This window comes from Aquarana catesbeiana, linkage group LG05, assembly GCF_042186555.1.
Source record: "Aquarana catesbeiana isolate 2022-GZ linkage group LG05, ASM4218655v1, whole genome shotgun sequence".
In the NCBI taxonomy this organism is placed as follows: domain Eukaryota; kingdom Metazoa; phylum Chordata; class Amphibia; order Anura; family Ranidae; genus Aquarana; species Aquarana catesbeiana.
Window position 1 is genome coordinate 241,330,906 of NC_133328.1, and position 15,845 is coordinate 241,346,750.

The 15,845-nt window shown below is 41.5% G+C and overlaps 1 protein-coding gene across 1 annotated transcript in view; it reads left to right on the top strand.

Annotated features, from left to right (window-relative positions):
• The window catches only part of TEX10 (testis expressed 10), a 206,033-nt gene that overhangs the window by 71,222 nt on the left and 118,966 nt on the right, over positions 1 to 15,845 (top strand). Inside the window, exons 7-8 of the mRNA XM_073630641.1 lie at positions 1,698 to 1,873; positions 7,659 to 7,836. Of these exons, the coding sequence (XP_073486742.1) occupies positions 1,698 to 1,873; positions 7,659 to 7,836 (354 nt within the window). The remainder of the gene's footprint in view (positions 1 to 1,697; positions 1,874 to 7,658; positions 7,837 to 15,845) is intronic.

The window sequence follows — 15,845 nt, forward strand, 5'->3', positions numbered from 1 at the left end:
CCCTCCCCCACCATCAGCCTTGTGTGTTTATAGTACCACACCACCACTGCACCTGTACAGCCCTTTCAACAATATGCCCACACACACCCCTTGCCACCGTCCCTTCACATCATTCTCCCCACTAAACACTGTGCCTACCCCATCACCAACGCTTCTCGCTCTCTGTTCAATGCCTGCAATGTCATGCTTCCACCACTGTGTTGTCCAAAGTTTGTGTAAGGGGTGATTGTCTGATTTGTGGTGTGTTTTTTTGATCTAAAGCTGTTTGGGTTGGTGAGAGGTGCTACCACCTCTTAAAACCTCCAGGGATTTTTAGAAGATCTTGACATGTTTTACCACAATCATGTTTGGTCAGCTAGCATTCTGATGTACTTTTCAATCTCTGTTGTACTCAAATTTTATTTTTAATGCCCTCCTATAACCCCCTTGTCTTGAATTGTATTGTACGGTCTCTTTTTTTATTTTGTTAAAGAGGAAGTAAACTTCCATCTATAAGGCTTATACCTATAGGTAGTGTAAATTTCTCCTAAACATGCACCGTTTAGGAGATATTTACTGTAGATGCAGCCAGTGAAATCACTGGCGCATGCGCTCTGAAGGATTGGCCGCCCATGCTGTTTCTTCACAGCCCTGTGCCATCACCATCGGCTCATGCGTGGGAGTGACGTCATCGTGGCTCTGGCCAGTTACAGAGCTGGAGTCCGCAAACCCGGAAGGAAGACCTGGTGAAGATGGACGCCGCCTCCAGCAATGGCATCGCTGGAAGGCTTCGTTTTGAGGTACATTTCACATAATGTGCTATGCAATGCATACTAGCACATTATGCCTTTTGCCTTGCAGGCAAGAAGAAGAAAAAAAAAGTGCAGCGGTTTATAATCACTTTAAGTGCTGCACAACTGTTGTTGCTATATAAACCTTATATATATTAATAAAATGTATTGGCTGGCCACAGTCAGGTTATGTCCATATTCAAACTTGCCTATGAAAGTAGGAACTGTTCGAAGAAATTTGAAAAAATATGGATGGAAGCACAGAGTACCTTTCTGCAATTATACATCATTTTTGCTGGCTGTAAACATTTGATTGTACTTTTCTCTTATTTTATCCATCACATTATGCTCTCTTAAGCTGCTTTTTGAAGCCTTGAGAGCCCCCTTCAACTTTTGTTGCCCTAATCTATATAGAGATGTGCCTATTAGGAACCCGAAGACCTGCTTATTGAAGAGTTGCTTATTGCCCACTGCTGATGCTATGGTTTTAGTATGAGGCCATACCTTCTTAGATTCACTTGGGATATCTGTTCTTTTCTTTGTTATAAAAATAAGATTGTGTATTGAATCATGTCTTGTCCATGTAGAATAGTTAAACTTCTGGAAACTACACTCCGAAAAAAACATTTACTGGTTAAAAAAAAAAAAAAAAAGTATCTGAGCCCAATGCTGTTTTACTAAGTGATTTTGCTCTCTCTACCAAGCTAAGAGTAAAACATTTGTCATCTAGATTGAGATTGCAGTAAGCAAAGTTAGTTTTTAAAGCCGTTCTTTTTAAAGAATTGTCTATTAACGGCCCAAAAAAAGTAATTTCCGTAATATGTCATTTGTTTGTTTATTTTTTACAAGAGCAGTCCTTTTATAGTAGAAATGTGTATTAAAGCATAACACAATGTACGTAGTAGGTCTGTTTTATTGTTTTTGCAGGAGTCGAAGTAAAGTTTTATCTCGATGGCTTGCCAGCTTACCAGTTCAGCTTGTTCATCTTGGTCCAAGAAACCACCAACTTTCTTCCCTTATGATTGATACAATATATACTGCTGCAGCTCGGTCAAACAAGGAATTACTTCAGAACCTTCAGACAGTAGCCTGTCAAATTTATGGTGTGTATGCTTTTGTTGGTTGTTCTGTTTTTGAACTTTTTTTTTCTGTGAAAGGTCAGTGTAAGTATGTCCAAGTTGTGCAGGCAGCTGGGTCCTGTAGAAATCTTCTGCGCAGGCATGCCCAGTCCACCTCCTGCGGATGAATTTCTGGTGCTGCAAAAGTGTTTTTTTTTTTTTTTTTTTTTTTTTTAATTTTTGTTTATTAACATTTTAACAGCTCATACAGTACAGTACAACGTGTACCAAAATTCCCCCCCCCCCTTCCCTCCCCCCTAACCCTTACCCTTGTGCAGCCTTTCACTGTTGCTGAATCTCTTGCACAACCTTTAAATATTGCTTTCACTATGGTTAAATCACATTCCATACTCATAAAATATTTCGTTTGCTAGAGATCAATAGTACACCCAATCCTCACACAGTCAAATAATTATCTAATCAGGATTACATCATCATTTTACCCAATACTTAGAGTGCTTGCCAAGGCACTCCCTCACCGTAGCAGATCAATTCAAAGTGTCCATGTCATCCAGCCAACATTGCCATACTTTTTCGAATTTTTTTGGACAACCCCTGCTTAAGTATGTTGCTTTGTAAAAAGGTAATGCTTTATTGATTATGCCTTTCCAATAAGACACTGTGGGCGGTTCAGGTTTTTTCCAACACAATAAAATAGCTTTACGTGCATAAAAAAGGGAGAGAGAGATCATAGTTCTTTGCGCCCTCCGGGGCGCCAACTCCTCCACTAGACCAAGCAAACAGACTGCGACCGTAACAGGAATCGGTACCGAAAGTACCTTCTGTATAGTGCGTGATACCTGGTGCTGCAAAAGTTAGCAGTGAACATGCTATCGATGGGGACCCGCCTCCTCCACCCTCCTTCCCCTTTCCTCTTCCCCCTCTTTCTCCTTTGGTCTTCTGCTCCATTGTGAAAAGATGTTGCATAATGTACTTGTAACACGATCTCTGAATGGGACAGAAAATCCTGTGATTCATCGGACTCTCCCCCATTCAGTGATCATGACATTTGCAATGTATACTATGAAAAAATTTTTCCCAGTTGAGGAGGGGGAAAGAGGGGGCGTTCCCAATTTTGGGAGCTTGTTCACAGAAGACTCTTCTGAGCTGTTAACCATTGCAGCACTGGAAGTTCATCAACCGGAAGATGACTTCTTTATAAGTTTTATATATAACACAATATCCAACATTCCTTGACTGGTGATGAAATAAACTGTCGTCAATGAGCCCTCCACTTCTGTACACGCAGCCTCTTACCAAGAGAACCCAAATTATATGAGGTCAAACAAAGCATGAAGCAGCGTATGTCTTAGGTGATGGATCATCAATCCTAGGGAACCATGTGGCACCTCCACTGAAACTTCCACTGTGATCTCCCTCTGGTGCTCCTCAATGGAAGCTCAGCAAAGAAAACATGTAAAGCCTCGAATGGCGCAGTACCGCTGATGTCTATTGAATAAGAATTTTGCAAAATGACTCGGTGTATCCAGTTAATAGCACATTTAGCAGTGTAAAACACCACTGGTGCTCACTCCAGCAGGCGTGGGCGACGTCAGCACAAGCTCTGCCCCACTCCGATGTAGGTTTTGTCCGTATTAACAGCCTTTGAGTCTTCACCCCTTGATTCTGTCTGATGTTCTCTTAAGTCCTTTGCAGAAGGTACTACACCTTAGAAGTCCAAGGCCACCACCATTTACTCCCAGACTTGGAGAATATCTCAGCAGATATTCACTGTAGAAGTGATCCGGCGGATGTAAAGCTGTTTTGATCACTTCTACAAGAAAGCCCTTTTCCGGCTAAAAATGTTGGTACTGGTATTAGCCTCTTCAACCCAAGGACATACTAAGTCAGGATTCTGTCTCTGGGGTTGGGGGAAGTCCTTCCTTCCCCCTGGGTCTCATGGAAGATTCTCACAACGGATTAGCTTGTCTGCCTGGGGAGCAGGGTGGGAAGGTGGGAGTCCTGGACACTCTGTCCATGATTTAAAGTAACCACTGTTCCAGGTATCTGTTCCTCTCCCAAAGCTTCACACACCGCTTTACTGCTCCACAAGGGTGCCAGCCCAGTCTGTCAGCTGCACGTACTGGTGGAGGAAAGATACTCTGGATGGCCGCGCATCATGTTCCACTTGTATTGCTTCATGTGACAGTACAGATGAGCACAAAAACATAGGGAGAAGGAAGAAATGGATTGTCATGTTTTGCACTCCTGTTGCGCTTAGTCATAACCAAAGGTGGGAGGACGAAACATGTCAATACATGTCTTTCTTCCCTGTTTGTTCTTGTGCTTGTCTGTACTGTCACTTGAAGCAATACAAGTGAAACAAGGTGTGAATCTATCCTTCAGCATTCTAGAGCCCTGGGCAATTTGTTTATCTCTACAATGGTCATCCAATCAACATGCAAACTGATCCATCAACTATCAGGGAAAAAACAAAAGCCTTGAGAACTTGACTTTAAAGAGCGGTAGAAAGGAATTTCTCTTGAGGAGGACCTTGTTCCAGCCTTGCCCACAATTTACACCCAAGGCATAGACAACTGGCAGGCAGACTACTTCAGCTGGCAATGCCTAAACCTAGAGGAATAGTCCCTCCACCAGGTGGTGATCCAGGACCTGTCACAGGTGGGGAAACACCAGATGTGGACCTCCAGATTCAACAACAAACTGGACAGATTTGTTTCCAGGTGCAGGGATTCTGTGGTGGAATCAGCTGGATCAATACAGCCTGATTTATGCCTTTTCACAATCTTTATCCTTGTCTTTTCCCCAGGTTCGAGATGGGAGTTTTCTGGTTGATTTTCATAGTTCTGGAATTTCCCATCTGGATGTGTTACTTTGTCTCCATCAGATTCAGAGCTGCTGCTCTGTGTGCACTTCATGATGTCTGCATTTTTTTCTCATGGGGCTGCTTTTACTGTCCTGCTTCATGGTTCAGCGACAATTCTAAACAATTATAATTAACAAAAAAATAATCAATTAGTTAACCAAGGAAAAATAAGTATAATTTAGGGTGCAATATCCTCCACACATCAGTCAAATGATGATCGTACAAGGTACGCTTAAGCATTTTCAATTTAGAGAACGACATTGAGGATTTTGACGTCCAGCTGTGAATTCATAGGAAGATTAAAATCACCACAAATGAGTCTCCCTTCCATGAAGCCAGACAGTATCTTCAGATATTTTATAGCAGTTTGAATTTGATTGGTGTTTGGCAAGTTTTATATTAGCCACTGTAAATTTAGTTCCCCAAAGTGAGAATTTTACAAAGACATACTGTCTCTAGGGGTCAGCAATTTGGTCAGTCAAGACGATTGGCAGTGCTTTATGAAAAGCGACAGACTCCTTTGGCCTTCTGGACAAGATTGGTACTATGGATCCACTGGTTAAAATATCTGTTGGAGCATGATGGAAAAGAATCAGCCTGGAAGTGTGTTTCTTGCAAAAGAAGTATATTGATGTTTCTGCATTTGGTTAAGAATTTGCCCTCTCTTAGAGGCAATATTTAAGCCCTTAACATTGTAGGAGCAGAATTTCAGTAACAGTTGTGTCACACTCGTTTGAGACATAATTGAGTGTAAGGAAAGCTGTGGAGGAAATAAAAGAGAAGAAAAGGGGGGGGGGGGGTAAAGATTAACAATACAAAGGCACTCCAGAGAGTGTCGCAGAAGAACCCTAATATGCCTACAGCGACGCAGGGCACTTGTGCCATGCCAATCCTGGGTTGGGGGAGGGTGGTGAAGAGGAAAAAAAAATGTGTTCCCATCAACAAAGCAGAGATGGCAACATCAAGCCAAACAATTAGTATAAAATCAATTCAAAGTAGTCTACTACGTAGGAGCTATCCCCCTATGGCTCTCTGACTGAACCATCACAAAAAAAAAGGGGGGAGGGAGGGGGTAAAGGGACTAGAAAAACCGGGATCTAAAAACCTTTAGTCTGCTGGGAGCAACAAGTATAAGAAGATGAGGTTTTTAAAACACCCAAAAGTGGAACTTCTGCTTACACCCCCCCCCCAACATTAGGCACCTTGCAGGGGGGAACGGGGACCCGTTTATGATAGGTCCCCTTCCCCACTTCCGGGAGACTGGCCGCGGCCCAATCTCCTAGAAGTTCGTCCCTCCTCCCCCCGCCGCTGGGCCAATTAAAAAGCGTGCTTCACGCATGCGCGGTAGGGAACCGGCAGTAAAGCCGAAAAGGCTTCACTGCCTGGTTCCCTGACCAGGCTGGGGTGCCGACATTGCGGGCTCCCTGGGCAGGTAAGTGTCCTAATATTAAAAGTCAGCAGCTACAGTATTTGGCCAAAGCCACCTACTACCCTTTTTGATAGCCGCCTACTGTAAGGTTACTTCCAGGCCTCCTGTTCACCTTCTCCAAATTTTTCCAGTTAGATGTTCCGACCTAATCTGACACCAGCTCTTTTAGCTGCAGGCAGACCCAGTTATGTTTTTATGGGCCTGCTAGCATTTTGTTGCTGTTGGTCACCTCTCAGTTGGACTGTTTCTGTACATCTGTGTCTGTATGCCCATGTACTTAAATGGGCGAGAAAGAAAAGGAGGTTTTTGCTTAGTATAAAGTCAGTTTTCATTGAAGGACACAGGCCCTTCACCTCTGTCTGTCTGTAATCATGCTCTTGTTTCAAAAAAAATATGGTATGCTGTTTGCCAATGTTTAAATTTTTCTGTCGGTATCAGTAAAACTCAACAGTTTTTTTTAAATTCCTTAGTCCCTTAGTGAACAAGAAATTTATTTTGGGTCCGGTACAAAGGTACCACTTAAATATTAAATAAATGAGCCATGCATCATGCTTGGATCTTTTCATGTTTTGCTTCTTTATTACAACCACTGCAAGAGCAAAAAAATCACCAGTTGAGCCTACCAATAATCTAGAAAAATTATTATTTGCTATAGGGAACTGATAATGTTGCCTCTTAACTGAAATATCAAGCAATATTTTGTACCCTACCCTTGTGGACTACAGAAATAAGGTATTCTGCAGACCAGCAAGTGAGAACTTGGCTGACAACACTTTTAGCGCAGTAGAAGCAGCATTGTTGTACACCACAGGAAGTTAAGAGCTCAAATGTCACAAATTTTGAATGCAAATTTAAATGAGTAAATCATGGGGGGAAGTGCATGTCTTGCCCAGGTAGTTGTACACTGGGACTTTTGATAGGAAAAAATCTTAGTTTGTTATACTTTTGAATTAACTTTTAATTTTCTCACAATTTTAGTTTTTGCTGTTAAATTGTTACTAAATCCACAACAGTAAAACCAGTCTGTATATGCAGTAAAATATGCTTGTTATTCTCACTGGAACCTAAGGAGTTAATCCTCCGCATTGTGTAAATGATCCTCCTGTTCTTCTACTGTCCCCAATCCGTCTTCTGATGAGTCTCCTAATAAGACAGCCTTTGAAGTCATTCTGTACATACTCAGTTTGGTGTGTATTGCTAGATTTTTTTTTTTTTTTCTTGGGAGGGTGCATGTGATTGCCACAGGGACAATCGGCATTTAGACAGAGGGTCAGGGGTCCTGCAGCCTCATAGAACAGTCATAGTAAAATGAAAACTCCTCCAACAAATGTTAACCAGACACAGATAGAAGTCATATGACTGCTATATACTGCTGATGAGTAAAGGAATTTAGCAGCTTATATTTACTAAAATAATTGCATTTCCTTGTTCTGTATACTGTGGGAGACCAGATATAGTGAATGCAGGGTCTTGGGTTTGGTAGCACTTTTTAATACTATTTCATTTTTTCACAGATCCAAAAGATGGCATTCTTGTACTTCTGCCGGAAGAGTTGCAGTTGAGACTGGTGCAACTTTTGTACTTTATTCCAACTCTGTCACCTGATTTGCTGGTTTTCTTGAGTCAATGTTGTATCTCTGAAGGATTACCATCTAATCTAGCCTCGAAGCTCATTGGAATATTACATACAAGGTGAGTTTATCTACTAATATCTGGAAACGTATATGCAATTCTAATTGCTAGAAATCTGAAACAAGATGATCTTTATTCTACTGAGTAGTACATAAGTAAATAGTATGGTGGCAAACATGCAGACAATAGCCCCCTCTGTTCTATCACTTATTTACACCTAGTTACACTGCGTTGCAAGGCATGCATTTGTGGGTGTTGGCTTGCCTTTGTTCTGTCTAAAAATAAAAAGATAAAAAAAAAAAAATTTCAAAATGTATCTTGTCTAAATGCATGAACATTTGCATGTAATTTTTGCAGCACATATATATATGTTGGGATGCCGTTCAGAATGAATAGCATCGCGACATGTATAGTGTGAACAAACTGAATCGGCTCTTTATTTTTCAATTTTTCCTATACTGAGATGATAGGCAAGATTTTGCCTCTTATCAATTGGTTTTCTGACACATGCAGATATGTGTTCAGTTGTAATACAGATAATTTCAGTGATTTTTTTCTTATAAAATCATTTTGCTTAAACGCTGACATATCATAGTTTTGATTCAATATCTTATTCAATGAAGTATTGATTTGTTTGTGATGGCTTATCTACATCAATTGCAAATCACCCTGCATTTAGATCATAACGAAGTAATTGATGCTATTTGTTTCACAGAAATCTTCATTTCTTTAAAGTTATTTATCAATAGTATTTTTAATTGGCAATGATTGTTGGTCATTTTCAGAGAAAAAAAAATAGAACATCTAAATTTTCAAATCCTTTTTTTTTTTTTTTTGTCATTTGAATAGTGTCAATTTATTTTAAGTTTGGGTAAGTCTCTCTCTCATTTCTTGTCCTAGTGATGTCACTATGACACTAAGCACAAAATGAGGGATAGGTGTGGGGAATAGGTCACAGGAGCAAGAGGGCACAAGCAACAGTTTTTTCATTGCTATTTATATCCCTATTTGCTATTTATGTCCCCGCCTTCTGTCCCGTTTTTCAGTACAATAAGACCCCTTTCACACTGGAGGCGTTTTTCAGGCGCGTTAGCGCTAAAAATAGCACCTGTAAAGCGCCTGAGAAATGCCTCATCTGCAATCCCAGTGTGAAAGCTCTGGCTTTCACACTGGGATTGCAGATGAAGCGATTTCCAGGCGCTATTTTTAGCGCTAAAGTGCCAGAAAAATGGCGCTGCACTGGCAGGAAGTAAAAAAAAAAAAGGTCCTGCAAGCAGCTTCTTTGAGGCGCTTTAGGAGCGATGTACTGGAGCGATACACAGTTTCTAAAGAGCCCCTGCCCATTGAAATCAATGGATAGCGGTGCTTTGCGGGCACTTTTAACCATTTATTCGGCCGCTAGCAAGGTTAAAAGCTCCCCGCATCAAGCACAGGAACAGGAGGCGTGACCGGAAGTGGATGGAGGAGCGAGCGTGTGTGTTCTCCTCATCCCCACCCTATGGCTATGTGTCCCCAGGAATAAATAACCGGCCGCTTGTATCTCCAGTGTTGAAATACCTGCTGTTTGACCGGTGTTCGGCTGGTGCCTTCCTCGGACCTGTGTGCCTGCTCGTTGCGTGCCCCCAGCTGAGAGGTGCTTTCTCCCCCCCGGATTCAAGCCGGAACGCTGTCTCTCACCCCTCGGACACCTTCGGGAGTTACCGGAGGCGTTCGGATTGGACGAGTGTCCCGGAAACCAAGCCGCGACACACTCTCGCGGGAGTACGTGGGAAAAGACACTCACAACAGGAGCTGACGTCAGGGTGTCAGCAGCAGAGGTCCGTTGAGAGCGGAGAGCTGCCTGGGTGAACACCGATTGTAGACACCTGAGAATTTGAAGAAACCCTGAACCCCTGAAGCCTCGATGTGATATCCGTATCCAGGGTGGTGAGTTGTTTGAGGGGGGAAATTAAAAACTGAACTAAAGTATAAGATTGAAAGAAAATAATATTACTTTGGACAAATATCATTGTACCCTCATATTCCCATCCTGGGAGGAAGCTAAATATCCTATAGGAACCGTTGGAGACTTGAGTGCGGGATTATACCATATTTTATCATATATATCATTGTGAAGTCTATATGAGCACATTGCTAGTTGTTGGGATATATGGTATTGAATCTCTAAAGCACCCCCCTCCTTACTTGATACCCTCTTTTTGGATCCCTGGGCTATATATAATACGACAAATAATTTAAATAGAAGTGAGCAGAGGGATATAATGTCGGCAAGAAGGAAGGGAGACGAGCATGCAAATACGGAAATTATGGGGACTCAATCTCTACATTCATCTAAAGAAAAAGACAAAGATAAGGGAGTGCTGTCTACAGTGGCGGGGGCAACAGCAGCAGCAGTCGCAGCAACCGCAAAACTGGAGAGAATGATTAATGCAACTGATCATACTCCAACGAAAGGAGGGCAGCAGGTACAAAGTAAGACAGCGACAGATAGGAAGAGCCAGGGACATCTGAATACGCTTACAAGTGGTGCTATAATAAAGAACCCTCCACCTAAAGGAACAGGAACAGTAGGGAAAACAATAGAAACAGTTGGTATCCAGACTCATATAGCAGAAGGAGAGCCATCCCTTAAAGAAATATTCTTAGCAATGAATGCTTGTAAACAATCTCTGGGTGAAATGGCAGATCAAATGAAAGACCTCAAGGAAGAATTATCCCGGGTATGTCACGATCTCAAAAAAATGGCAGAAAGAGTAACAGAAATGGAAGGGAGAATAAGTTTGATGGAGGATGACTTGCACCCAATGAAACTAGAGGTGAAGGCCCAGAAAGAACAGATAAACAGACTCCTGGAAAAATTCGACGAAATGGAAAACAGACTTCGCAGAGACAATGTGAGGATAATGGGGTTCCCTGAGAAGAGTGAGGGATCAGATCCAATAGGATTCCTGGAAAAATGGTTGACTGAAACTTTTGGAAGAGAGACATTCTCACAGCAGTTCTCTATTGAGAGAGCACATAGAGTTCCATTTAGACCCCCCCCCCCCCTCAGGGAAGCCCTCCAAGAGCCCTGTTATTAAAATTCTTAAATTATAAGGATAAGGTGACCCTTCTAAGAAAGGCCAGGGAGAGAGGGAACATATCCTTTGAGGGAGCTAGGATATCCATGTACCCCGACTTTCCCCCCGATTTGCAGAGGCGTAGGGCAGAATTCCTAGGAATCAAGCGTAGTCTCCAATTGTTTGACATCACATATGCTCTCCTTTACCCCGCCAGGCTCCAGGTGAATGCACTCGGAAAAAGTCACATTTTTGAGTCCCCGGAAAGGGCACGGGCATGGTTAGAGGAAAAAAGAGATCAGTTGTCGCTGAAATAAATGGGGGTTGAATTAGAGAAGATTTACATGGATGGGGAATGAATGGAAATAAAACTGATATATTTTGTATAAAGTGGGTGGGGGGGGGGGAGATTCACATGGTTGGTAATAAGGAATGAGTTTGTATTTGGGTGAAGGGAGGGAGGGATGGGCAGAGTGGGGGGGGAGGGTGGGTGTGGGGGGAAGAAGTTTGGTAAAGGTGGAGGAGTATGAGACGGTCATTAAAAAAGCTTTCAAGGGGGACCTAGAATGGTGTGGGGGGGGGGGGGTAAAGGTTATAGAAGTAAGAAGACACAGAAAAGGATATGGTTGAATCACAGGATCGTAAGGAGATGTTTTTGCACATTAAATAGTATACCCCTGTATTGGGTAACACATGGCGCACAAGTAAAACACAAAAATAGTTATAATTACACTAGTAGTGTGAAATATGAGTAAAATCCAAGGGTTTGAAGTTATTAAAGCAAAATATTTGGGTGAAGGGGAAAAACCCCTTATATTAAATAGAGGAAAGCACTTTAGAAATTTAGAAATATGAAGGGAAATGGCATTTTCTCCCCTTCCTCTCCTTTATAGTCTACTGAATATAAATAACAATCCATGGTTCTGAATATTGGGTCGTGGAATGTCCGAGGGTTGGGTTTCCCAGTTAAAAGAGCAGTAGTATTTGATGTCCTAGACACATTTAAAGTTGGAATTGCCTGTCTGCAAGAGACACACCTAATAAAAGACACTAAAATTAATATGAGGAATAGAAGATATCAGCACCAGTTTCACTCCATGTATACCTCCTATTCAAGGGGAGTGTCGACTCTGATTGGCAGTGGGGTAGCGTTCTCTTGCAGACAGTGCCAAGTAGATGAAGAAGGGCGGTATGTGTTTTTGCATTGTAAAATAGAGAACCTGGAATTTGTACTGGCTAGTATATATATCCCCCCTCCCTTTAAATTGGATGTTATGTATAGCCTTTTGGAATTTATAATAGACAAGCCTGAGTTACCAGTTATAGTAGTTGGGGATTTCAATGTAGTTTTGGACAAGAAAGCAGATAGGCTCCCTCCGGGGAAACAAAGCCAAGGGAAACAGGAAAGTCAGATGAGACAATTTCTCCAAGAAGCAGGGCTGTCTGACATATGGAGAACACGGAACCCAGGGACTACACAGTTTTCATGCTATTCGAGTTCCTGTGCTACACTATCAAGGATAGATCTTGTATTAGGTAATGGGCTAGCATCACAAGTAATAAATAATGTAGATTATCAACCTAGAGTATCGGACAATTCCTTACTTACGATTTCGGTAAAGCTGGGATATAAGAAAATAAGTAGAACGTGGAAGATGAACCCAGCCTGGCTGGAAGTAATAGAGGGTCAGGAAGTGGTAGTGGCAGAGTTGAAAGAATTTATAAAATTTAATGCAGATACCACATCGAAGGGGGTGATGTGGGATGCACTGAAGGCATACTTGAGGGGTTCACTCATACAGAAAGTGTCAAAAATTAAAAAAACATCACGGGATTGGGAAGAGCGGTTCAGGTTGGAGCTGGTTGAAGCAGAAAGGGAGTATACGAAAGAACCTTCCCCTGAAAAACAAAGTGTGGGAGAATAAACAACAAAGGTACAAGGATATAATAATTAGGAAGGTAGAAAATAAAAAGTTGTTCCAGAAACAAATTATGTACGGAGAAGGGGAAAAAGTAGGGAAGATACTGGCTCACATTGTTAAAACCAGCTCCCCCCCATCCATGGTCCCAGCTATCAGGACTTTGAGAGGTGAGATTTCATCTCAGATAGAGGTAATTACTGAGACGTTTAAAGAATATTATAGAGGATTGTACAAGTCCCGTGGGATCATGGGAGGAGAGAAAATGGATAATTTTTTTTAATAATATTGACATCCCCGTATTAGAGGGGACAGATAAAGAGGAGTTGGAGAGTCCAATCACAATAGAGGAAATCAAAACGGTGGTAATAGAAATGGCCAATCATAAGTCCCCTGGCCCCGATGGTCTCCCAGTCGAGATTTACAAACAGTATGGAGAAGTACTACTTCAGGAACTCCTTAAAGTATTTAATTGGGAGAAAGAAAAAGGGAGATTACCTACATCAATGACCGAAGCCACAATTATTGTGTTACACAAAGAGGGGAAGGATCCCCTAGAACCTGGGTCTTACAGGCCCATATCGTTACTCTGTTCAGATGTAAAGATCTTAGCAAAAGTCTTAGCTGCTAGAATAAAGAAAGTAATCCATAAAATAGTTCGACCAGACGGGATTCATACCTCATAGAACAACTAGTATGAACATTAGGAGAGTCCTTCTAAACCTACAGATTCCCACAGAGAATATGGGCTCCAGGGCAGTTATGCTGTTAGATGTGATTAAAGCATTTGACAGCATAGAATGGGAATACATCTGGCGGGTATTAAAAGAGTTTGGTTTCAGACCTTCTTTCATTAATTGGGTTAAAGTATTATATAATGAACCAAATGCAAAAGTAAGAATTAATAATGATTACTCGACCGGGTTTAAGTTGGAAAGAGGCTCAAGGCAGGGATGCCCTTTGTCTCCCATGGTTTTTGCCTTAGCTATGGAGCCACTAGCTATAACAATAAGGCAAAATAGAATAATGGAAGGGTTCCGGAGGAAGGATGGAGAGGAGAGGATCGCATTATATGCGGACGACGTCCTCATATTTTTGGGTGATACAGAGGGATCCTTGAGACAAGTGATGGATATCTTCTCGAGGTTTGGAAAAATCTCGGGGTTGTCCATAAATGGGGAAAAATCAGTACTATTACCATTTTATCCTATTGGAGAGGGTGCCCCCTTAAATAACATCCAGATGGAAATAGCAGAGACAACTAAATATTTGGGTATTAAAATAACAAAGGACCCAGAGAATTATTTAAATAATAACTTAGTCCCCTTGTTGATGAAATTTAAAAGTAAGACGGAAATATGGAAGGGCCTGCCTTTATCGACAGCGGGGAGGTGTAATTTGATTAAAATGCTGTGGCTCCCCCAACTACTATACGTAATGCAGAACTCGCCAATATGGATAAGTAGGAAATGGTTTAATAAAATAGACATAATATTAAGAGACCTTATATGGAAGGGAGGGTCTTCTAGGATAAGTTTACAAACCTTACAACTCCCCTCGCGAGAAGGGGGCTTAGCAGTACCTCACTTGCGAAGTTATTTTTTAGCAGCCCAATTACAGCACTTGGGGAGAAGCTCGGCCCTTAAGGGATCTAATAGTGAAGGATTAATGATCATGGGTGCCCCCCATAGGACTGTGATAGAGGTACTGGAGGCGAACTCTTTTGTGCATAGAACACCCACGGTTAAATTAATAATAAAAGTCTGGAGCTCTATCAAAGCCATGAAGGGAATGGGTGGTTTGACTAAGTGCGCCCCCCTGTGGGATAATAAGAATTTACAAGAACTACAAGCAATAGAGAAAATAAAAGTGTGGGAAAGACAAGGAATAAATAAACTAGCCCAGTTATATAGTCAAAATTCCTTAAAATCATTCCTGTCACTGAAGGAGGAATTTGATATACCGGATTGGTCTTTATATAGATATATACCAATCAAACATGCCCTAAATACGCAGTTTGGGGGTCAGGGACCATCATGGAATAGCTCCCCCACATTTCAAAAACTGGGGGACCAGGGAGGCCATAGTGGGACTATAGCTGAAATCTACCCAATCATATGTAAAAATAGTATCGAGACCCCGGAAAAACTTAAAAGTAGAAGTAAATGGGAAAGGGACTTGGGCTTATTTTCAGATGGACAGTGGAGGGAGATACTGGCGGGAGGACACCAGGTGTCGATCTCACCTGCTCAGAAAATCTCACATCTAATGCTACTCCATAGGACATATTATACCCCTAAAAGGTTATTTGAATTTGGACGGAGGTCAGATGCTAAATGCCCCAGATGCCAGGATGTGGGAGACCTGATGCATATGATATGGAAGTGTCCTAAACTATTCTGGTATTGGTCTGAGATATTAGAGACTCTAAATAAGATCTTCGCCTTAGAACTCAAAATAGACCCGAAACTGTGTATTCTGGGAATAGGTGAGGGCATTGGTAAAGGTAATACTAAAATTAAAATAGTTCAGAGATGTCTTTTCCAAGCTAGGAAGTTAATTGCACAGAGATGGCAGGCAAGAACCCCTCCCCTAAAGGATGAGTGGATTAAAACTGTTACTGAAACAATGTGGAAGGAAAAGGTAGTATACACAAAGAGAGGGAACCTGAAGGAATTTAAAAAACTTTGGAGACCTTGGTTGGAGGAAATGGGATACCCAATGTAAGGAATTTGGAGAGCAGCGACCTTATGATCACAGAAGTTAAATATAGGGTAAGATAGGTGGGACGAAGAAGGGGTGGGGGTGGGTGGGGAAGAGTGGGGGGTAAGAAAAAAGAGAGAAAATAGATATTGGAGAGGGGTGGTATATATATGGTACTTCTTTTTTGTATATTTGTATTGGTTCCCTGTTTTAAACTCCCCCCTTTTAATTCATTCTTCTATTTTATATGCTTATTATAAACGTGGTATTTTCTTTAAAAAAGATTTGATATTTGATAAAATTGTATACAATGATAAATCAAATAAAGATGATTGAATTTAAAAAAAAAAAAAAAAAAGAAATGCCTCATCTGCAATCCCAGTGTGAA